Source organism: Malaclemys terrapin, chromosome 10, assembly GCF_027887155.1.
Source record: "Malaclemys terrapin pileata isolate rMalTer1 chromosome 10, rMalTer1.hap1, whole genome shotgun sequence".
Classification (NCBI taxonomy): domain Eukaryota; kingdom Metazoa; phylum Chordata; order Testudines; family Emydidae; genus Malaclemys; species Malaclemys terrapin.
The window spans coordinates 49,404,471-49,427,759 of record NC_071514.1 but is presented as its reverse complement, the minus strand read 5'-3'; the positions used below and the strand labels follow the sequence as shown (position 1 = coordinate 49,427,759).

At 47.2% G+C, this 23,289-nt stretch overlaps 1 protein-coding gene across 2 annotated transcripts; it reads left to right on the top strand.

The window, feature by feature from the left end:
• Positions 1 to 6,253: 6,253 nt before the first annotated feature.
• On the top strand, positions 6,254 to 18,436 carry C10H8orf33 (chromosome 10 C8orf33 homolog). 2 transcript variants are annotated; one of them, XM_054042923.1, is made up of 8 exons: positions 6,254 to 6,539; positions 8,290 to 8,357; positions 9,761 to 9,851; positions 11,799 to 11,936; positions 12,609 to 13,300; positions 15,219 to 15,309; positions 15,431 to 15,577; positions 15,747 to 18,436. In XM_054042923.1, the coding sequence occupies exons 2-8, from the start codon at positions 8,349 to 8,351 to the stop codon at positions 15,959 to 15,961; spliced, it is 1,383 nt and encodes a 460-aa protein (XP_053898898.1). In that variant the 5' UTR covers positions 6,254 to 6,539; positions 8,290 to 8,348; the 3' UTR covers positions 15,962 to 18,436. The 2 variants fall into 2 exon arrangements, with proteins under 2 accessions (XP_053898898.1, XP_053898900.1); XM_054042925.1 differs by having other exon boundaries at positions 6,257 to 6,539; positions 13,098 to 13,300.
• Positions 18,437 to 23,289: the final 4,853 nt, after the last annotated feature.

The window sequence follows — 23,289 nt, the reverse complement described above, 5'->3', positions numbered from 1 at the left end:
TTTATCTGCTCATTCTCATAATTATCTTCACTTGATGTGTCCGTTAGCTTTCGGACTCTACAGAAGGCTGAGAGAGTTTCCATTCTAATCCTGATCTTGATTCTGGACTTGCCAACAAGAAAATGTATCTGAAATGCCCCCTCATAGGTAGAGGAGACAGTGTCTGAGATACTTTAGGTCAACCAGACAATGATAGGACTTAAACTGTGGTGAAGCTTAGCAAGTTTGGCGTTCATAAAGAAACCTTAAATCTGGTAGGTTTCAGTTAGGTTTGTTCTTCCTTGCAATACCTTTTTATAAGTTCACTGGAAACAACATCTGAATGAGCCCTCATTGTAGTTGTAACCCCTGCTGGCATCACTGGTCTCCTCTGAGAATTTCTAACATCTGCTGCCTAGATGAGCAGATACTCTGCCCTCCCAGACTGCAACATTTGAAGGAGATATCAAATGTTGTGCTAGCATGTGCAGCACTCTGGGGTTCCACATCTCACCAGTGGCACTTCTGACAGCCATGGAGCCTCTGTATAAAAATGGAGGAAACTTCAGGACAAAAAAAGTTTGATAGACCCTAATTTTGAGAATGTTTTACTTATTTTTTTTGTAATTGAATAAATGTTATAGATTTAAGTGCTCAAAAGGCGATATAAATATAGTCTGACTTTAAGGTAAAATATAAAATAGATTAACTACAGAAAGATAGACTTTAAGTGATAGAAAACAGATTAAAGAAGATTACTTAAACAAAATGCAATCTAAATCTTATACACTACACGGGATTTGAATCAAACAGTGTCTCACCCTGTTAGAATCATAGAAGATTAGGGTTGGAAGAGATCTCAGGAGGTCATCTAGTCTAACCCCCTGCTCAAAGCAGGACCAACACCAACTAAATCATCCCAGCCAGGCATTTGTCAAAACCTCTAAGGATGGAGATTCCACCTTATAGTACAAGCAGTTTGTAGCTGTTTTATTCACAGGTAGGAATCCTCTCTTCCCCCAGTTCAATCTCTGTTTCAAAGGTGTTTCCAGATGTTCTCTTGGGTGGAGAATGAGGCCTCTTGGTGATGTCATTTCCCCCTTTTGTAGTTTCTTCCATAGGGCAGGAACCCCTTTGTTCCAAGCCAAGTTCCCAGCCCAGTTTGTGGAAAAATACAAATACCAAAATGGAGTTCAGTATCATGTGATCTCCTCACATGGCCTTGCATGCTTTACTGAGTCAGAGCAGGGGCCATTACCCATATTCCAGATAGAACTTTCTCTGGAAGGTCCATCAGGTGTAGATAGGCTTCTTTCATGGTCCATTGTGAGTTAAGTGTTCTTTGATGGGCCATTCAACTTGAATAGTTCCTTCACAATGTGCTGGCCAGACTAGAAGTAAAGCTTTGTGGGTGTTACCCAGAGCAAGCACATTTGAAATACACATGCATAGTCAATATTCATTACTCCAGATACAAATATAATTCATGCATACAAATAGGATAATCATATTCAGCAAATCATAACTTTTCCATTGACACCTTATGTGACACTTTGACATAATTATGATGCACCGTGTACAATCATACCACAATAGTGAATATGGGGTGCAGTGTATCCAGTCAGTTGTTGGTGTGTGTTGATATGGGATGGTTGAATTGAAAATGAGTATGTTCAGGGGAGTTGGCATGCTCCAGTGACTGAATATTTGGAGAGCAGTTTTGGTGAGGGGAGTGACTGTTTTAACCTATCAGAAGGGTAGTCGTGTTAGTCTGAATCTGTAAAAAGCAACAGAGGGTCCTGTGGCATCTTTGAGACTAACAGAAGTATTGGGAGCATAAGCTTTAGTGGGTAAGAACCTCACTTCTTCAGATGCAAGTAATGGAAATCTCCAGAGGCAGGTATAAATCAGTGTGGAGATAACGAGGTTAGTTCAATCAGGGAGGGTGAGGTGCTCTGCTAGCAGTTGAGGTGTGAACACCAAGGGAGGAGAAACTGCTTCTGTAGTTGGATAGCCATTCACAGTCTTTGTTTAATCCTGATCTGATGGTGTCAAATTTGCAAATGAACTGGAGCTCAGCAGTTTCTCTTTGGAGTCTGGTCCTGAAGTTTTTTTGCTGTAAGATGGCTACCTTTACATCTGCTATTGTGTGGCCAGGGAGGTTGAAGTGTTCTCCTACAGGTTTTTGTATATTGCCATTCCTGATATCTGACTTGTGTCCATTTATCCTCTTGCGTAGTGACTGGACAGGACCAACTGTCCGTCCCGTCCCCCCCCACCCCCAGAGTGAGGTGAGCCTTACCTCATCGCACTCCCAAACTGACCAAAGGAAGGGGGTGACTCACTCAAGAGTCCAACAGATCCTTTGTTGTTGCCTAAGCCAGTGTCCTTTGTTCCTGTGAGGCTGGGCTGGGTTTGTCCCATGCATGCCCTGATGAGGTGTGAACTGCCCCTCTGCTTCTGGAGAGTTTTTGCCTGGGCTTGCTTTAAGCCATGAGGACACATTTTCAGCCTCATAACTATATACATGAAATTACAAGGTATAACATTACTATAACAATGATTGCTATAATATTACCATAACAACAATACTCAGTGCATCATGAGCCTTCTGAACTGACAACAAACTTTGCATTAGATACCACACAATCATATTATAAGGATGAACATGAGTGTGCTGGGTGTTCCCCCGAGGTACAGAACGTCACAGTATACAGTACCATGGTAAGTGGACCTAAGTTATGCTACTGCAGTTATGTGAATAACGTAACTGAAGTCCATGTAGCTTAGGTTGATTTATCGCAGCATCTACACTACGCTGTGTCGATGGGAGACACTCTCCCACTGACTTCCCTTATGCTTCTTGGGGAGCTGGAGTCCCAGAGTCCACTGGAGAGCACACTCTCCCATCGATTTAGTGGGCCTTCACTGCATTGATTGCAGCCCCCCGCTCAGGGCCGGCTCTAGCTTTTTTGCTGCCCCAAGCAGCAAAAAAAAGCGCCGCCCGCCAGGCCCGCCGCCGAGCACCGCCGGAACCCCCCCCCCAGAGCGCTGCCCTCCCACCGAGCACTGCAGCCCCCCCCCCACGCTGAGCGCCGCTGGAAAACCACCCCCCCCCCCCCCACTGCCGAGCCCCACGACACCCCCCGCTGCCGGAGCCCGCCCCTGTCAAGCGCTGCCGGAACCCCCCTCCAGTGCTGCGCCCGCGCCGCTCCCTCGCCGAGCCCCACGCAAGCGGAGCCCGTGCCGCCAGAGCGCTCCCCTCCCCTGCGGAATGCCGCGCCACGCTCCCCCCGCTGCCCCTTACCAGGTGCCGCCCCAAGCATGTGCTTGGGTGCCTGGAGCCGGCCCTGCCCCCCCGCTGCCCCCAATCTACTGGTAAGTGTTGACATGGCCTCAGTATTGCAAACATTTTCACATGTGCTTAACTTTAAACAGCTGAGTAGCTACAGTGCCCTCCTGGGGCTACTCTTTACTGAAGCAGTGGCAAAATTCAGGATCAGGAGCTTAATATTTGCCTCCCCATCTTCAAATTAGATATTACTGCTTCACTTTCTCATCCCCAATACAATGTTCTTATTACAGATTTCCCTTTAATAATTGTGCTGACCTGGTCCAGTGCTAATAAAATCAGCTCACCCTTCTGCCCCAGAAGGAAGGGAGCAACTACTGCCAGCTGAGGGGAAAATGAGGCCGTGCACTTGGGCTGTGGTGTCCAGCAGAGTGCAATAAACTGCTTTTGTTTTTTCACTGATCTCTATTACTGGTCTAGTAATAAGGGGAGAGACAGAATCCCTCTTAGGAGTAGTGTGTTCTGAGTTACATGCATACAGGTTGGATAAACACAGTCAATAGGTCTTAAGTTTTTCAATGATACCCCACATCAGCCATCTTGCATAAAGTATATATTAGCTATGTCATATCCATATCATAAGCATATTTTCATAAAGAATGTAGAGTATAATGTCACACCCCACATGTATGTTTGCTGATCTGCAAATACTAAAGGAGCATGCATCTTTGGGTGCAAACGCTCTTGACAATAGTGCAGAGCCATGCAAGCTCCATGATTCTGTGTGAGATGGCAGACAGTGAGGAGGGTCAGGCAGGTTAGTGGGCTTAGAAAAAAAAGGTGTAAACATTATGTATACACTTATGTATGGGATACATATAAAATTAGTGGATGGTTAACAATGCATTATAAGAAGTTTGATCCCATGGCCACAACCACCCCTGTCTGACCTATTTGGTACCCAGCATACACTACCAAACAAAAGCTTCCCAAAATACAGTAGGTGGACAGTGGGATATCTATTCATGGTGCACCTGACTCTGAATCTATACAAGTGCTGCTGAGGCAAGGAGTCCAGGAGGCATGCACACAAGTGACATAGTAACCGTAGTGACTCTATGGTGACATAACTTGAGTTAACCCACACTTAAACTGTAGATATGGCTTTATGTATATTAAATGTTTGAGAGTATGAGGGTAGATTAAGATTCATTCAGGTGTTTAGGCTCAAGGCATTGGAACTGGCCTTACTGCACCCTACAGGCTCATGAACAAAGAGGCACATAAAAAAAAGATATTTATTTATTAAAATTTCTTGACTCAAGATTTTAGAATTCTTGTGGTTGTAAAGGTATCTTGGGGTTGTAGATGTGTGTTCATTATATTTTGAAAGGAAAAACTATGAATGGGTTGAACAAAGAATTAGATCAGTCCCTCAGGATAAGTAGATTGGCTATTAGCCAAGATAATCAGGGATGCAGGCCCATGCTCTACATGTCCCTAAAACGTTCTTTGACTGCTAGATGCTGGGAGTGAACAATGGGATGGTTCAATTAGTCATTGCCTGGTCTGATCATTCCCTTAGAAGCACCTGGCAGTGGCCACTGTCACAAGACAGGATACTAGATTAGGCGGACTATTGGTCTGACCACCAATATTTACACCATTGGTGGATTGACTCAAAACAAAGTTTTGACAATAGGCCAGAAATTCAGTCAGAGTGGAAGTCAGATGATCCAACAGAATAAACATCTGCTCCAAAAATGAGAAGAAAAAATTAAGAATTAAAAATTCAGGGAATCCTAGCAGCAGCTAATACAACTTGGGAAATGGCTAGGAGACTCTGTGCATTCAGATACAGCAGTGGTTCCCAAACTTTAACAGCCCGCAAACCCCTTTCACTAAATTGTGAAATATCATGAACCCACTCCTAAAAATGAATATTTTCAGGGATTTAAGTCTAAATTTCCTCAATGTGATGGATGCCCCAACTGCCGGCCCTGCTTTTCCTGGGGCTCGGGCTGGGGTTCGGGCTGCCGGCTCCCCCGCTGACGGGGGCAGGGCTCGGGCTGCCAGCCCCAACTGCCTGGCCGTGCTCTTCCTGGGGCTCAGGCTGCCAACCCTACATGGGGAGCACTGGGGTTCAGGCTGCTGGCTCCCCCGCTGCCCACCGGGACTCGGGCTGCCAGCCCCAACTGCCCAGCCCCGCTCTCCCTGGGGCTCAAGTTGCCAGCCCCCCGCGGAGCACTGGGGTTCGGGCTACCGGCTCCCCTGCTGACGGGGGCAGAGCTCAGGCTGCCAGTCCCAACTGCCCGGCCCCGCTCTTCCTGGGGCTTGGGCTGCCAGCCCTGTGCGGAGCGCTAGGGTTTGGGCTGCCAGCTCCTTTGTTTCTGAGGGGATATATATAAAATGTTTCACTGAATTAAGTCTCAGGGATTATCTACACTGGCAAGTTAAAGCTCTCTAACTTGCTGGCTCAGGGGTGTGAAAATTCATCCACCCACCCCGATCGAAGCAAGTTTGAGCGCTTTAAAGCACTAGCGTGGACAGGCTCGGTTCCCAGTGCTTGGAGCTAATCCCCTCGTCGTGGTGGATTACCAGGAGCACTGGCACCCGCGACAGCGCTTTGAAATTTGTAGTGTAGACACAGCCTCAGTAGGTTAGATCAGACAAAGAGGAGATGCATTGACTGGGCATTGGGATGCCTGTGCCTTTAAGAGCCCAGCCCTGGGAAGCCGATTCTGAGAGGTGCTGTCTGTGAGAGGGGAAATAAAAAAGCCCCTCTGCCCCCCCCCCCCATTTTTGCAAACACTGGTGTCTCAGTCACACTGGGGTAACTGTTACCCCCGGTGCCCCTGACTGTGCTGGGTTTTGCCCTCTGACGCCCTCTGCCAGTGCCTCACTCCTGGACTTAACTCCGCCTCCTCACCCCCATTCCTGATTTTCCCTTTAGCCCCTCTTCTACTGCTGCCTCCAGCTGCTTGACCCCCCAGACCAGTAAATTTCCACCCCCTGCTCAGACCCTGGCCACCACCACACCCCCGATTCGCCCCCTTTGCCCCTTTTTAATCCCTGTCAAAAGCAGTCAGCAAAATCCTACGGGTATAAGGGCAGGGTGAAGGGCAGTGGCTTCAGCAGATGTACTGAGCGTGCTCAATACACGGTAAGCAGCACATTTTTAGCAGCGCGCAGAGCGGACCCTGCCGGAAAGGAGCGCGGTAGGGGAAGGAGTTCGGGACGGATTACCCCTCCCCCACGCTATCGACAGGTGAGGAGCAGAGCCGGCCTCGGGGTGTCTGTCTGCAGAACTGGGGGGAGGGGCTGTCCCGGTGCCGAGCTGCCCTCCGCCCTCCCCCGGGGTGTCTGTCTGCAGAGCTGGGGGAGGAGCTGTCCCGGTGCCGAGCTCCCCTCCCGCCCAGGGGTGTTTGTTTGCAGAGCTGGGGGAGCTGTCCCGGTGCCGAGTTCTCCCCCCCCGGGTGTCTGCCGGCAGAGTTGGGGAGAGGGGCTGTCCTAGTGCTCATGGGAGTTGAGGCTGGCAGGGAATAGGTTATAGCTTTGACAACCATCGCCGGTCTGACAGTGTTACTGGTTCATCTCTTGCATCACTAAACAGACCAAGGGGTCTCAGTACCCAGCTCTGCCAACTGGGCTGTGGGCTCTTTACTGTATAGCACTTTGCACACTTGAGCAGTACTCAATTGTAGCCCCATTGGGGGGGGGGGGGGAGGGAAATGTGTGCTTCCAGTAAGGATTCCTAGGCTGTGGAACTCTACTCTCTTCCCCCTGCTCCTCAGAGTCCTGATTTGTTGATCAGAACAAAGCTTATCTACTTTCTGGACTTACCCTGAGTAGGTTGATAGAATGGGGCATAAATGTTTGGGGAGGAGAAGTGGGGTACTGAATTTGGGGAGGGCTGGGTGGTCATTTTGTGGATATGGCTGTGATGGAGTAGGGAGTGGGGCGGATTGACCTGGGAATGTTGTGTGGGAGTTTTACTGGGACTGTCTGCACTGGTGATGGGGATATCAGGGCGTGACTTCACTTGAGGGATGATACGTGAGAATGTAACCTGAGCCCAGGAGGGGGGTTGGGGCCAGGTGACACCTTTGCCAAACTGGACAAAGGCTGGAGGAGGGGAGGGGGGAGAGTGTGAGGCTGGGTGAGACTGCTGGAGGGGGTTTTGGTTGAGAGTTGACTGGGGAAATGGAGGGAGCCCCTGGGCTCAGATCTAAGCTCCCTGCCCCTCAGATGGACCTGACTGAGGGGGTTCTGTGGTCTGTACCTACAAGCTCTGATTTGGACGGTGTTCCTGTCATCTAATAAACCTTCTGTTTTACTGGCTGTCTGAGAGTCACGGTGAATCGCAGGAAGTGGGGGGTGCAGGGCCCTGACTCCCCCACACTCCATGACAGTGGCTCCAGTGGGATCTGTTAATAAAGAAATGTGCAAGCTCTTAGAGTTTGGTAGGAGACATTATTGCACTAGACATAATTAAATCATGATGGTGGCTTGGGTCAATAGTCACTGGCAGCATCCTTTATTCTGTTGGGTCCTGACCCTCTGTCGTGAGCATAGGGTTGCCAGGTGTCTGTTTTTTGACTCGTCAAAAAGGGACACTGGCAGCTCTGGCTGCTAAATGTCTGGTTGGCCACATTAGGTGCTCAGCCAATCATTAAAAGACAAAAACAATCACTTTGCATTCTGCAGCCTCCCCTAATGACATCAGTGATTGGTTGCTGAAGAAGTTGGAGTCTGTCAGAGATGGAGCACCAATTGAAAGTAGCCATCTTAGTTTTGATCCCATTCTTGCCTCCCACCCTTAGAAATCCTCCACAATAGGGAGCTTTCTGAAACTAGCAACTAGATCAAATGCTTTTACTTCTTTCCCACTCCTGAAATGTTACTTTGAAGTACTCCGAGGGGTGCTTCCATCACCGCTTCCTGCTGCCTCTGGATTTCTTCATTCCTTCCTATGATATAAAGGAAGCAAAAGCTCACTTACTGTCTTGTGATTCTAGGTAACAGGAGCGATGTAGGAGGATTCCAGAGCTGCACATTAGCAAGGCCAGCTTTCCTAATGGAAGAGGTAAAAACTCATTGTGCTCTTCTCTGCCTTCTGCACTCAAGTTGATTGATACAATTAAAACTGCCACCTGGCCTGATCTTTCAAGGCATTTTCCTGCTGCCCCGTGCAGAGGTTGCCATGCATTTTTTCCCCTCAAAGCTCCCCACAATTCTCCACATATCAACAGGCTGACCATATGTCCATCTGTTAATATTTGTAATAGCTTCAAAAAAGCCTTCATATTTTTGTAGTGATAAATGCAATGGAACATATTGTTCAGAGTACAGCACTTTGCTAACAGTATTACATTCAGGTAAAAAAGTTTGTATTGATCCCCAAGTATATACGATTGCAAAATGAAACCCTAATTTAAAATATTTCAAAAAATTAAAAAGGGACCAATATAATTTCTAACTCATCTTTAAACTTGTCATCTTTAAACCTACACAAACTATTTTCATTTTAACTTTTTCCTATGGTATATTCTTGAGGAATATAAGAAGTCTTGGAAATCATCTACAGTCAATCAATCCTAAGGTCTACCACTTTTGTAGTAATAATGAAAAAGAATCCAGGTCAAAGTTTTTAAAACTGACTAGTGATTTTGGGAGCCCAACTTGAGACACCTTAAAAAAGCCTGATTTTACTGAAAATGATGAGCACCTGCCCTCTTGAATTCAGGCCCTGTTGAGGTATCTCAAGTTGGGCCCCCAAAAATTATTAGTCAGTTTTGAAAATCTTGGCCCTAATCTTTTGGGTTTAGTGAGTCTTCTGTTTGTTCAATGTAACTCAATTATGTATGTTCAAATGTATTTAATTATCTGTTTGATATACTTCACTCTTTCCATTGTAACATAGATACAAGTTACTTAATGCAACCAAGAGAGAGTGGTTGGGGATGGGGTATAAGTTTTATACAAAGGAGATAATTTCCTGACCGAGAGATCTGTTAGACTGGAAACTGTTTTGCAAAGAGGATTGGTGGGAACCCATCACGTAGGACCTTTAAATTAGACACGGCATCAAACTAGAAAAATCCTATAGGGAAAATCCTGACCGCATAGAAATGGACAGGATGACAGACAGTGGACGCATCTTTTCTGTCACTAATTTCTATGATACAGGGGCCTCATTCAATAGGCTTTTAACAATTTAACCATAAAACCACCACCACTCTCACTCTGAGCCTGGATTAATACAGGGCCCATAGTACTTTTATTCTTCTTTGCTTTGCAGCTGATGTGCAACATTCATAGAATTTAAGGCCAAAAGGGACCATTGTGATCATCTTATCATAGCTCAGGCCAGAGAATTTTAGAACAACCTTTTTTGGTGTCAGCTACAAGGGTGTGGGGTTGGTATATGTACACGTCCACACTTTAAAAATAAACATTGTCCCATCTGTGCACTTCCCAATATCCTAGACTCCCCAAGGGACATTCCAAGATGAGCTGGAGTGGTGTATTTTGCAGCTGGAAACAGGCCTCCTTCGTCTCAATCCAACCCCAAAACAAGGTATGTTTTCTGGTTAAAATCTAAACTCAGTGCTGGTTCAGTTCATCCAGAAGCCTTTCTAATTTCTCTGTCTATTGAATTATAATTGGAATTTTTTCTAAATGTAAAATGTAATGAAACATTTTGTCCTTATTTAACATCTGTTCTACTTTGAACTCCATCTGCCTATCCGCTCTTAATCCTGCCTGTCTCCTTCCTTATGCATTGTTTCTTCTCTCTTCATTTTCCTTTTAGCTCCTATGCCTCATTCCTCCCTTCCCCTTAGTTGTGCCCTTTCACTTACATATTGCTCAGCTACTTCAGGCTTCCTACAGTGCTTTGCAGCTCAGACAGTGGTTTCATCCCCCTCAGTGCTTTGATCACTCACATTCTGTATCTGATACTTTATCTGTGGTATAATCCCACAATCTCAAGTGACTGCTGCTGCATAGTATCAATAGAGATGCCCCTTAAATGCTTGTAGCTTTATTTTTTTAAGCATGTTCCTCATTGTCCCTGGAAAAAGATGAAATCACTTAAAAGAGAAACTTTACTGCCCATTAAAATACTGGCTTCAGGGTATTCAGGAACGTTTTAAGAGTTCACACCTGTTGATCCACCAGGCCCAGTATCATGCCTCCAGCAGTGACCACTACTTAGTGGTTCAAAGGAAAGTGAAACTTACCTTGTAAGGCATCTGGCTGACTGTCATGGTGCACATGAGGATACAAAATTCCTTCCTGAACATTGCAGCCATTGGTTTATGCAGAAGCATGAGATTTGATCATTTATATATTAGAGCATTGTTTCATATGCTATTGGTTATACAAGTATCCTGCAGTCCAGCGGTTCTCAAACTGTGGGTTGGGACCCCAAAGTGGGTCACAACCCCCTTTGAATGGAGTCGCCAGGGCTGGCTTAGACTTGCTGGGGTTGGGGTCTGAGACTGAAACCCGAGCCCCACTGCCCAGGGCTGAAGCCAAAGCCTGAGGGCTTCAGCCCTGGGCAGCAGGACTCAGGTTACAGGCACCCTGCCTGGGGCTGAAGCCCTTGAGCTTCAGCTTTGGCCCCCGCTACCTGGAGCAGAGGGGCTTGGGTGGGCTCAGGCTTTGGTCCTCCTCCTGAGGTTGTAAAGTAATTTTTGTTGTCAGAAGGGGGGTGCAATGCAGTGAAGTTTGAGAACCTTTGCTGTAGTCAATCCCCACATACTATGGGGACAGGTACTATAGAAAGATGTATGCAATAATAAGCTGTGGAGGAAAACAAAGTCCTCACTCTGAGTTTAAAGCAACAAGCCAGAGGCAGCTTTATTATGAGTAATTGCAATATGCACGGGAGAGTACACACGGACAGGGATTCCCCCTCCCAAGGCAGGTCTCTGTTAGATAAATAATTAGGGCAAGCATTTATACCTTTTGTTACAGACAATAATGATCAACAACCTCATCTTGTTTATACATATTCCTTCCTGATATCTTACTTTTCTCAGTTACTTTCTGCTACAGTCTGCGTTCCATTCTTATCTAACACAAGGTCAAAATAATCTCTCACAGTTTTTCCCACTCGCCCAGGCCCTGCATTAAAGTTTCATGTTCTTAAATAGAAGAGTTAGCCTAAGATGTCTGCGCTTTTCCCAACTTCCACAAAGCACATAAAAGTGCTCCCCCAAAAAGCATTACATGGTATTGCATCCATTTGTAGAAATCCCTATCTCTGAACCACTGATAAGGGACTAATTCTGTATGTGGTGTAACTATCCAGTGTCCCAACCAGTAGCCATTCCAGTCCTCATGCAGTCAAAGAATAGCGATTGGGACACATCTGTAGTACTGCCGCTCTGAGACTTTTCTCTGATCCGAGTACCTGGCCTAGGGAAGAAGCACCATTGTTTCCCTCCCTGACTATGGTTCGTAGGACTCACTGTGATCCCATTTCTTGTCTTTGTGTTGGTTGGCTTCTCAAATGCAGCAGAGGAGACGCAGCACATCCTCAAAGTCCTGCGCTCCCGCAAGGCTGCCTTTGTGAAGAAGCGGCAGGTGATGAACCGCGTGTTTGGGGATTACCGACTGAAGATAGCCGAGGAGCAGAAGAAGATGGAGAAAGCAGGTGAGGCTGGGGCCATCCCTGGAGTCTACAGAACCATTTTGTTCCTTCTGATGTGGTGTTAGCAAATGGCCTTTCTTGAGGCTTCTCGTCCAATCATTCCCATGAGGAATAAACCTTCTTTCACCCGTCCTGTTCTTTTAAGGGGCCAGCCAGAAGCCATTAAAGTGGAAGGGCCTTTAAGCATATGTAATCCCAGAGCTGAAGGGGGTTTTGAGGGTGAAGTAAAGGTTGTATCTGTCTGAACTTCATGGCATCACTTTGGGGTGGGTCCAGTGTTAAGGAGAAGTTCATAGTTTTGGAAGCTCTACTAGTGACAGCTAGAGTAAGGCCTAACATGGCACTGAGCAGGATGAAATAGCAGAAGATGGGACTCCTCCAAGAATCCATTGTGGATCTGTGTGTGAGATTGGTATGATGGTGGTGCACAAGGCCTGAATAAATAGGAGCGAGTCCCTCCCGCCCCCCCATTCCCTCTGCATGTCAGGCAGTCCCATGTGGAAATGCTGCACTGGGTATCTTGCCCACAGTCCCTTGCTGGTACCAAAATACAATAGTATTCTGCATACACATAGGTTGGGTGTCCCTTATAGAAGTGAATTGTTCTAAGTGTGGCGCCAACATGATAAGAAATCAGAGAATTAATAGAAACACAAATCTTCCTCTTTTCTCTAGCCATGAAACCTGGGAAAGCACAAATACAGCAAGGGAATGTGCAGGTTTCAGGGAGCGTGGTGTATAGGAAGCGATCTGGACAGACCTCTGAGTCAACAACAAACTGGTTCACACCATCTGATGATAGCTTCCGATTTAGCTTTGCACTTCCTGAGATGGATCCACAAGCAACCAGTGGAACTATGGAAGAGGCCCAGGGGGTAGGTGGTTCTGAACGGAGGCCCTCAGAACTAGATGATTTGAGTGGAGTGTTGAACTTTTCCACCCCTGGACAAGAGCCCAAGTTTGCTTTCAATTTTGTCATCCCAGATAAAGATGGCATCAGGGGGCCATCTGTTACAGGCCAAAGAGCGGAGAGTGTAGCAGAAAATGTGACATCAGGTGGCTTATCTGCAGGACCAATTACGCATTCAACCCTGTGGGAGGCTAACATGCCTGAGGTTGTGGGCTGTGTGGCTGGAGGATTGGGGAGAAAGGTTCTCGTTTTAGAGACCCCAAAACCAGAGATCGCCGCTGAAGATGAGGTTAAGGCAGAGAAGACAGCAGCAACTGGAGCACCCAAGAAGAATAAGAAAAAGAAATTATCAAATAGTAAGAAGGAAATGGCGGAAGCTGAGGTCAGCAAGAAGGTGAAGGTGGGAGCCAGTGGGTGTGAAGACACAGATTTGTCCCTCCAGGACAAGACCACGCAGGTATGTGAATGAATTTCTGGCTAATAAACAAACATAACCTCACTGTTAAGTCTCCATAGTTTCCTTGGAAGGGAAAGTTAATGTATGTGTGAGGTTTCTAAATCTGTGTGGTAGCACAGGCTGGAAATGGATAGCCATTTATTGCTGCTTATCCCATTAGGGTTTCACTGTGACCAGAAACCTAACAAGTGGGGTGGACTAGGTGGCTCAAGTTGATGTTGCTTTGTCCTTCCCTAGAACCGTGTCTGAGAGTCTGCAAGCACTTTGCAGGCATGTAATGATTTAGACCTTGCAGCATCCCTGGCTGGTAGGTATTTATCCCCATTGTGCAAATGGTGAAATTGAGATGCAGAGAGGTTAACTGACTTGGCCAAAATCAAGACTGTCACAGAGCCAGGAACAGAGCCCAGAAGACCTCCTGTCAAGTATCAGGGGGTAGCCGTGTTAGTCTGTATCTACAAAAACAACAAGGAGTCTGGTGGCACCTTAAAGACTAACAGATTTATTTGGGCATAAGCTTTCGTGAGTAAAAAGTGAGGTTTTTACTCACGAAAGCTTATGCCCAAATAAATCTGTTAGTCTTTAAGGTGCCACCAGACTCCTTGTTGTTTTTTCAGAAGACCTCCTGTGTCCCAGCCCCTGTCTCTAGGTTTATAATGGCACGGAAAGAGGTTGAAGGTACCAATTGCTCTGAGTCATGTATTCAGGGATCATTAAAGTACACCTTACCATCTGCTAATGCTGGACTGAAGTCTATAGTCTGTTACATTTTTTTTTTTTTTTAAATGTCAGTGAATTTAGGTCTCATGAATGGTCCCAGATCAGCAATGCTGGAATGTGAAGGCTACAACACAGGAAGCAGCCGTGAGCTTCCTCCACCACCCAGCTGCTGTGCCTCAACCCTGACCTTGAGAGCTCCCCCTCCAAGAGTGTGTGTGGGGGTGGGGGGTTCAGTCTCTGGCCATTCTGTTATTGGCCTCTCTGTTGAGACAGACAACTACAGTGGTTTGTGCGATGTGGACAGCTGTCCATTATGAACTGGACTGAGACCCACAAACTCGCCTCAGAAGATGAATCTCAGCAACTACTACCCTAGACTAGACCAGCCTGAGGTGAAAAGCCCCACAGCCCTTTACCTATCTCCTGAGGCATCCATCCCTCAGGTGGGCACTGTATATAAGGCACCAGGGGGTAGCTTTCCTAGGTAACTGTGACATAAGAGGCTCTGAAGGAGACTGAAAGCCTGTTGGAAAGAAGTTGTGGAACATGGAGGTGATAAGAGCTTGGGGATTCTCATACATGTGTAACAGTTACAACATTGTTAGATCTAGAGCATGATGCTACTTCAATTCTAGGAGGCAACCCTGTTACTCCCTGTGCCAGTGTCCAGTCTGTTGGCTATGCTGGACAACACTTAGTGCTTAAATAGCTCCTTCCATTTTCACAGACATTAACTAGCTAACTTGCACATCCCTGGGAAGGCAGGAGAATGGGAGACAGGACACCAGATTCTCTTCTGGATTTTGTCACTCACCCACTGTGCAACCTTGGGAAGGTCATGTTGCCTCTCTCTTCCTTAGTTTTCCCCGCTGGAAAATGATTTATTTTATGTTTGTATAACTGCTGTCAGACCAAAGGCTCCCATAGTGTTGGACAAACATAGGCAAGCAAACCTTCCACATATAGGTGTTGGGAGGCTTCAGTACTGTTTGTGCAAAGGCTTGACATCATCAGGTGGAAGGTGCTGAACATAAAATGGCATCAAGAATATGAAGTGAAGCCAGCTCTGAGGGAGTGAAAACATGAACATACAACTCCTAAATCTATAGATCCTTGATTTTCCTTGCTGACTAACATATGCTGTTTTAGTTTTTGGACGATTTAGTTTCCTCGCCTTGCTGTGTTCTGTTTTATGTAGCAGTCAGATAAACAGCTGTGGAGGGAAGTGGACTGGTGTGTGGAACAGCTGGAACTTGGCCTGAAGACACAGAAATCCACTCCAAAACAGGGTGAGTAAGCCAGAGAGTGCCTTGTTAGAAGGGAAGGGAGGCAGAAGCGGTGGTGCAGAGAGAGAGCAAAAGGAAAGATTTATATTCTGTGTTCGCATGTCTCTCCTTTCCAATGATTCAGCTGAAGAAGTTCTTCGTGCCATCAAGACACTACGCAGTGACAAGGCCGTGCTGGCAAAGAAGCGTCAGGTAATGCGAGCCATGTTTGGAGATTACAAGAAGATGATGGAGGAGGAGAGACAGAAACAGCTGAAGCTTATGCAGGCAGGTATGAGAGGCAGACTTACATGAGGGACCAGGATGGGAAACCATGCCTGAAAAAAGGGAGCAGGAATACTAATCCCTCCATTATCCATGTAGCCCTAGAGAATAGAATTCTGGTGCATGAGAAGCCTTAATGGTTTTTCTTTGTGTCTTTTTGTCTTCCCCTCTGTAAGCTGCAAAGTCTGCTCAGGTCATGGAGGTGAGGGAGAATGCCCGCAGAAAGAGCAGCCAGGTTTTCCGGAAGTGTTCAGAGGCATCCAGGAAAAGTCCAAGTTCTGCAGGATCCCCTTCTCATCCTCCCAGCCATCCAGAGTCACGCCAGGCCTCTGGCACAAATTCGTTCATGTCCCCAACTTCCCAAGAGGCGTTCCGCTTTAATTTTTTTTAGGAAAGTCCCTTGGACATTTATTGTTTTTGTTTAATGGCTGAAAATGTTGCCAAAATCTGTATAGTCTTAGAGGGTAGAAGGATGCTGAGCAGAGTAAAAGGATCATGTGGGAAACATGCATAGGTTCATAGTGAAAAGACACTAAGTGCCTTGGATCAAGTGTCTATAACAGCTCTATCTATAATGCATACAATTCCCCAGACTCAGTCTGTGGGCTGGACTCCTTTCCTCATACGTACCTTTGCTTGGAAACAAATCCGATAAGAAGAAGATCTATGGTCAGAGAAGGGATAAGTAAAGGTGAAGAGAAGCTTAGCACTTTGAAGGCAATTCTTCTGTTGTATGCGAAGTGCAGCTGTCATGCTGGCTGTATGGAACAGAGTAACAAAGTAGGATCGAAACTCCTTGTGGTTGTGGAAGCAGAGAAAGAACTGACAGGAAGGAACTGCAATGCATGACAGTTCATTAGCAAGAGTCAGGCTAACTGTAACCCTAATAACGCGAGATTTGTAGAAACGAGGATTGTGTGAGGTGAGTGGGAAAGAACTGTGTGAGAAGTTGTTGCAACCTTGTGTAAATAATGTGTAGAAAATATTGTATGTAGGCTAGAGTCAAAACAAGTGAGAAAAATAAGATATCTAGATGGCCTATGTATGAACAAAATGCAGCTGTTGCTTATTGTCTGTAATGAAAGGTATAAATGTTTGCTGTAATTGTTTACCTGTAGAGAGACCTGCTTAGCTCTCTCCCTCTGCGCAATTGTGAGAGAAATAAAGCATCTGACTTGCTGTACCCAAACAAAAAGTGAGAACTGTGGTTTTTCTCCGACAATTTGGGGGCTCGTCCGGGATGGCAACGCCCACAAAAGCACCGGCAGGTGCTACGGATCGTTCCCCTTCAAACCCCATGGCGCCACAATAGAGGTAAGAGACCTTTTGAAATCTCTATTGGGGTGTCAGAGGTGGACTGTCCGTGGGGCCGTCTGTCCCTGTTGGGCTCACGCCATCCGAACTTATTGACTATGCAGCAAGGTCAGATGCTGAGCGGTGTAGGGGAATTGTTTGCCGCCCCCTGTATTCGTATTAAACATGAAAAAGCTGCATCACTCCCAAAGTTCTAGCATTTTGATGCAGTTTACAAAGACACTGCAATAATTTTTTCCCATTGCTGTAGAATTATGGTCGTCTTTTATCCTCACTAGTTTTGTAGTCTCTATTAGGCAAATGTTGACTCTTTTGCTTCCAAAGAGCCTGGAATTAATATAGCAGGATTTTATGGTAAACTGCTATCTCCAAAGGTGGCAGGGGACATGAAAACTGCTTCCAAAACTTGGGAGAGCCATTCTGTGGGCTTTCACAGGTTTGTGCTTCAGACCTCTGTAAAGCTGTTCTATAAAGCCATATTCCTTTCCCTGTGCTTCAGCATGGGAGGATCCAGAATGCAGCTGTTCAGTAAAGGGGTACATTACAGTTCCAAGCACAGATACTTTACCTTTGTAAGTTGGAAAGTGGACTGATCACAAGAATGGGCTCTTCCACAGATGCACTGTGTGACCCTGAGCAAGTTATTCCAGCTGTAAAATGGGGATACTGCTTTCCTACTTCAAAGACTTGTTGAACATTAGTTAATAAATAACTGCTGTATAAGAAGCAAGCTTACAGCAGTTTTTAACTCCACTCTTGTTGCTTTCTCATGCTCGAAGTATCTCTGGACCATTATCAGTTGTTAATGTATCTCTTGACTATTTTTGGTTCAAATAGCACAAACCAGATGCTGTGGGTTCCACAAAAATGTTTAATCGCAAAGACACAGTGGCTTTTAATAAAAAAAAAAAATCTATTTGGAATCTGGGGGACTTTCCTTGTCACTGTTTGTAATAATATGGGGCCTACCCTATGTGACTATTCCAGTAAATTATGAGCGTCTCTTGGATATCTTCCACTCTCTGCTTTGATTCTTTGTAGCCTTGCATTGCTGGGCCTTTTGTGGCCACATCTCTAAACTTGCTTGTGCAGTTGGCTTGGTGTGGTAGGACATCTCACAAAGGAGTTGCTTTTGTACTTGGCTGAGTGTTAATGAAAGTCTTGTAGCACAGGCTGACAGTCTGTTTTCTGGTGCTGGCTGAGTTACACTGAAAGTAGAAGTTTGTTCTGGTTTTCTTATGATCTAACCAGCCTTCTGCTGTAACACCCTACTCATTTCCTTACTGGGGAATTTTCAGCTCATACTGCCTGTGTTGCTTCCTGGTGTGTAGGCTACCTCTACAAGTGAATTGTGCAAAATTGAGGCGCTCCAGCTCCTAAAGCAGGGATCTCAAACTCAAATCACCACGAGGGCTACATGAGGACTAGTACATTGGCCCAAGGTCCACATCACTGAAATCTTTTCATACAACAATACAAAAGTATAGTCAAAAATAAAAGAATGAAGAGTAATATAGTATGCTATTAAAAGTCAATGTATTAACTTTTTTAAACTGTAATGCGAAGGGGTTTTTTAATAAAATATAAATACCTGTAACTATTCCTTATGTGATCAGTAACACTGATTATGATCTACACTAAGTCTATCAACATTGCTGTAATGGCAGGAACTTTTTAAAGTAACTATTCATACAAACACAAGTACTCCTGTTCTTTATTCATACAAAATACGTTGCCACTTTTAACAAACATTCTTCCCAACTACTCACAGCATGCCCTGCTCTGTCTCTAAGGCAGCAGCTCTATGCAAGGTGGAGTACAGCATGCTGGGAGTTGTAGGCTTCTATTGAGCGAATTTACTCAGCAGTCAGCACCTGTGTTGAAGCATCCGCATCCCCTAGGGGATTTCTTTCCCACCCAGGTGTTGTTGAGGGTGAGAGATGTGGGGAACAGGCTTGGCTTTTGTAAACTGGAAAATCCAAGATCCCTATTCCCTCCCCCTTCCCTCATGATATTTCTCTCTGATTTGCCTCCCTCCCAGTGTTAAAGGAAAAGTAGTGACTAGCTGCTGCAGCTTTCCCAGCTCCCTTTTCCCCCAGCGTTTCACACTGTGCATGTGATCAGTGGGGATGAATTTCAATGGCGGGTATGTTTTGGTCCTCCCTTGAGGGAGGGGAGATTTAAAGAGTGGTGAAGGGGCTGGCCGAGGGTTGGTGTGCGTCAAGGTATAGCTGGAGGGGAGGATTGGGGATGTAGGAAAAGCAGGCTCAATGGCTTGGTCGCTGCAAGGCTATTTGTCAAGCTTGGGCAGTTTGACTTGGATAAACTTCAGAGAACTGTGGAAACAGCTAATTGAAATGCACACAACAGACATCCCCCACCCCCAAAGCGAGAGTGACTTTAAACAGCAGCTCCGAGAGCCCGCCTGTCAGCCTGCCCTCCTCCCCAGAGCATGTGTGTGGAAGCTGGCAGCAGCAGGGCCAGAGGTGGATTATGTTTTGCTGATCCAGCTAACAACATCTTTCCTGTCCTGCCTCTTCCCTCTCCTTCCCCACCCCCATTCCAACCCCTTCCCCAAAGCCCCTGCCACAGCTCCTGGCCACTGTGGGCAGGGGGGGTACCCCGAAGTTCCCAGCTGCTACAGGTGACATGGGACCCCCACAGCTCCCCAGCCACCATGGTGGCAGGGGGATCCCCACAGCTCCCTGCCAGCTGCAACAGGGCAGGGGGATCGGCAGGGCAGGAGGACCCCCAGAGCTCCCCGGCCACCTTGGCAGGGCAGAGAGACCCCCGGAGCTCCCCGGCCCCCATCACGAGGGGCTCAGGGGGATCCCTGCAGCTCCCTGTCACTGCAGGGACAGGGAAACCCTGGAGCTCTGAGCCCTAACAGGTGGTGGGGGCCCTGGAGCTCCCAGCCACCCAACAGCTGCCCAGCCCCTTCCCATTTTATCATGGATATTTTTAGTAAAAGTCAGGAACAGGTCTCGGGCAATAAAGAAAAATTCACAGAAGCCCGTGACCTGTCCCTGACTCTTACTAAAAATATCAATGACAAAATCTTACCCTTACTCAAACATTGCCAAATTTCCAGCTATTTGGGCAGAAATTTTCCATGCCAACTGTTTGCCTCAGGCTGTAATTTTTTATTTTATTTTAATTTAATTTTTAAGTTTTAATTAAAAGTGAGTGGCCATTTCCAAGAATGAGGTTAGGGGGAAATATGCTGTTTGCTTGTGCTGGGGAAAAAAGAAAATCTTACAACCATTTCATTGAGAAGCTCTAGTGCCCCCACGTTGTGGAGCGGGGACTTGAAATTTCATTGGGAATGGGGAGGGAGCGTGTATCAGGAATGTGTGTTTTGCCATCCCTGTGAATATCTGACAAAATTTGGCCAAGTTATAAACCTTGGATAAATCTCACTTTGCTCAGACTCAGTGGACACTTGTTGGAGTTTGATAGCTAAATCTGAGGGGTTTTTTTGAGTGCTTGCTCATGTCCATTCCAATATAGGGCGTGTGCACCATCCCTGGAAGTTTTTCCCCCCTACTGGTATCTGTCAGGTCAACTCTGGTGGCCCCTGGAGTGGCACCTTCATGGTGCGGTATATAAGCACCTGCCAACCTGCTGCCTCCTCAGTTCCTTCTTTCAGTCTGTGACAGTTGCTGGAATGCTCTTGTTCTCTTGCTCTGCAAGCAAATACTCATGCCCATTGCCAACAGTGCCGAACAAAAGGACAAAGAAGTGGGATTGGGGACAATCCTCTTTGAGAAAAGCTGCAGACAGAGTGAGACCAGTGCTGGGCTATTCTCACACTGGCAGCGACCAGCCTGCGCCATTGACTCTGGCCCCGGGAAGGGACCCATTGAGTCCGGTGAGCATGGACTCCCCGCCTAGGGTGAGCCACAGATATGACTCAGTCCTGGCCATGCCAACTACGCCAGAGGCATATGAGGCAGCGAAAGGCTTTCAGTCCCTTCCAGCACCTTCTCCGAGCCAAGGCCCATCGGAGGTAGGTCTGGTACCACAAGAACTGTCCCATGGATGCAAGTGCCTGTCTTTGGCAAGCCTTCAATGTTGGCGAGACACTGCCTGGTATCTCACTCATCCTCTAGAGGCTCCACTCCTCGCTGATCACAGTCCCGGCACCTCTCGCAATCACAGCACCGATTGGAATCCTAACACTGGTCACTACCCCGGCACCATCCCACATTGAGGGACCAGTCACATTCCCAGAGCAAATCCTCATCGAGGCACCGCTCCTCTCGCGATACCACAGCCCGGGTGGGTAAGGCACCTCCATGGTCACCCAGAAGTGGGTCCTCGAGCTCCAAGTTGATGGCAAGGTCCTATACCTTGCAATGAAGCAGACATCGAGCCAGACCGTAGGCATCCTGTGCCGGTGACCTAGGGGTTGAGCCAGCCAACATAGCCACCTGTCCAGTAGCAGAGGCCACTACAGTGGCCAATGTGGACTCCGTGGGCAGCATAATCCTACCGAGCCTCCCACACGGGTCGGTCCCACTCGGCACCCTTGGAGGCAAGAGTACCGCCACCTTCCCCTTCAGAGAGGGGTTCAATTCCGGGTGCAGAAGTGGATGAGACCCAGGGAACTGACCAGCAACAGATGATGTGAAAGCCCAGATGACAGTACAAGCCTCCTCATTGTCTTCCCCTGATGAAGAAGTGGCGGGCATGTTCATAGCACCCGCACAAGGTTATTACAAGGCCCATCAGGAGCTCTTGCGTCGGGTGGCTCAAAGCCTGAATGTACAAGCAAAAGAGTTAGGAGTCAGCCCTGGCCCGGGTAGACATACTGGCACACTCAGGTCCAGCTAGAGTGGCCCTACCTTTAAACGAGGCCATTCTACAGCCCATCAAGGCTTTGCAGGTGGAATGTGCCCCAAAGGGGTATGAGTACTTTATACCCATACCCCGCCGGGTTCCCTAGTTGTGGCTGTTGCCAATTAGCGGGAGAGAGAGGGACAGCAAGGATTCTCTCCTAAGGCAAAGGACTCCAGGAAACTGGACCTGTTGGGGAGAAAAGTCTGCTCTACGCAGAGCCTCCAACTGAGAATCTCAAACCACCAGGCCCTCCTAAGTTATGATTTTAATTCATGGTCTGCCATGTTAAAGTTCAAGGAACTCTCATCAACAGAGTCCAGATCTGAGTTTGCGGCTTCGATGGAGGAAGGTAAGGCTGGATCCAAGGCATCCCTCCAGGCCACAGCCATAGTGAGGAGATGGAGCTCTTGGCTCCAGCCCTCTGGACTCCCTCAGAGGTCCAGGAAACAATTCAGGACCTGCTGTTTGAGGAAACTTCCCTCTTTTCAGACCAGACAGATGCCCGCCTACATAGTCTGAAGGATTCCAGGGCCACTCTAAAGTCGTTAGGACTTCACGTGCCAGTCCCGGTTCGTAAACACTATAACATTGTATAAACATTTATAAGCCCCAACCTATGGGCCCATTCCACCAACCTCAACAGCAGAGGCAGGATTTCAGTCAGCAGAGAAACAAGGGTTTTAGGAGGAGACCTACACCTCACGCCCCTTCAACATCCGTGTCTGCGCCCGCAAAACAACCGGTGGGGTCTAAGCAGCCCTTATGAGGGTGCACCCGAAGATGGCACACCAGAACAAGGCTGGAACTTACCCCTACATTTGTGGACTGTTTGTCCCATTTTTACCATGTGTGGATCAACATCACTTTGGATTGCTGGGTACTCTGCATGGTAGAAGTGGGATATACCCTGCAGTTCATTTCCTCCCCTCCTTCCTATTCTCACTCCCATTCCCTCTTCAGGGACCCTTCTCATGAGCGGCTTCTAGCCCAGGAGGTACAGTGGCTTCTAAAGGTGGGAGCTGTGGAGGAGGCTCCTTTGGAGTTAAGAGGCAAGGGGGTCTACTCACTCTACTTCCTGATCCCCAAGGCCAACAGGAATCTCAGACCCATCCTAGACCTGTGGAACCTCAACAAGTTCATGAAGAAACTGAAGTTCCATATGGTCTCCCTGGCCATCCCTTCCTTAGATCCAGGGGACTGGTTTGCCGCCCTCGATTTGAAGGATGTGTATTCTTGCATAGCCATCCTCCCAGGGTGCAGAAAATACCTTCGGTTTGTGGTAGACCACAAACACTATCAGTTTACAGTGCTGCCTGTCAGCTGCCCCATGAGTATTCATGAACTGCATGGCAGTGATGGTGGCCTTTCTCAGCGGGCAAGGAGTCCAGGTCCACCCTTATCTGGACAACTGGCTGATCAAAGGTCGGTCCAGAGACATGGTAGAAGGGCACGTGAGCCTCATACAATCCACTTTCAGGAACCTGGGGCTCCTGATAAACAAGCACAAGTTGACTTTCTCTCCTATACAAAGGAGTTCATAGAAGCAGTTCTCAACTCGAACCA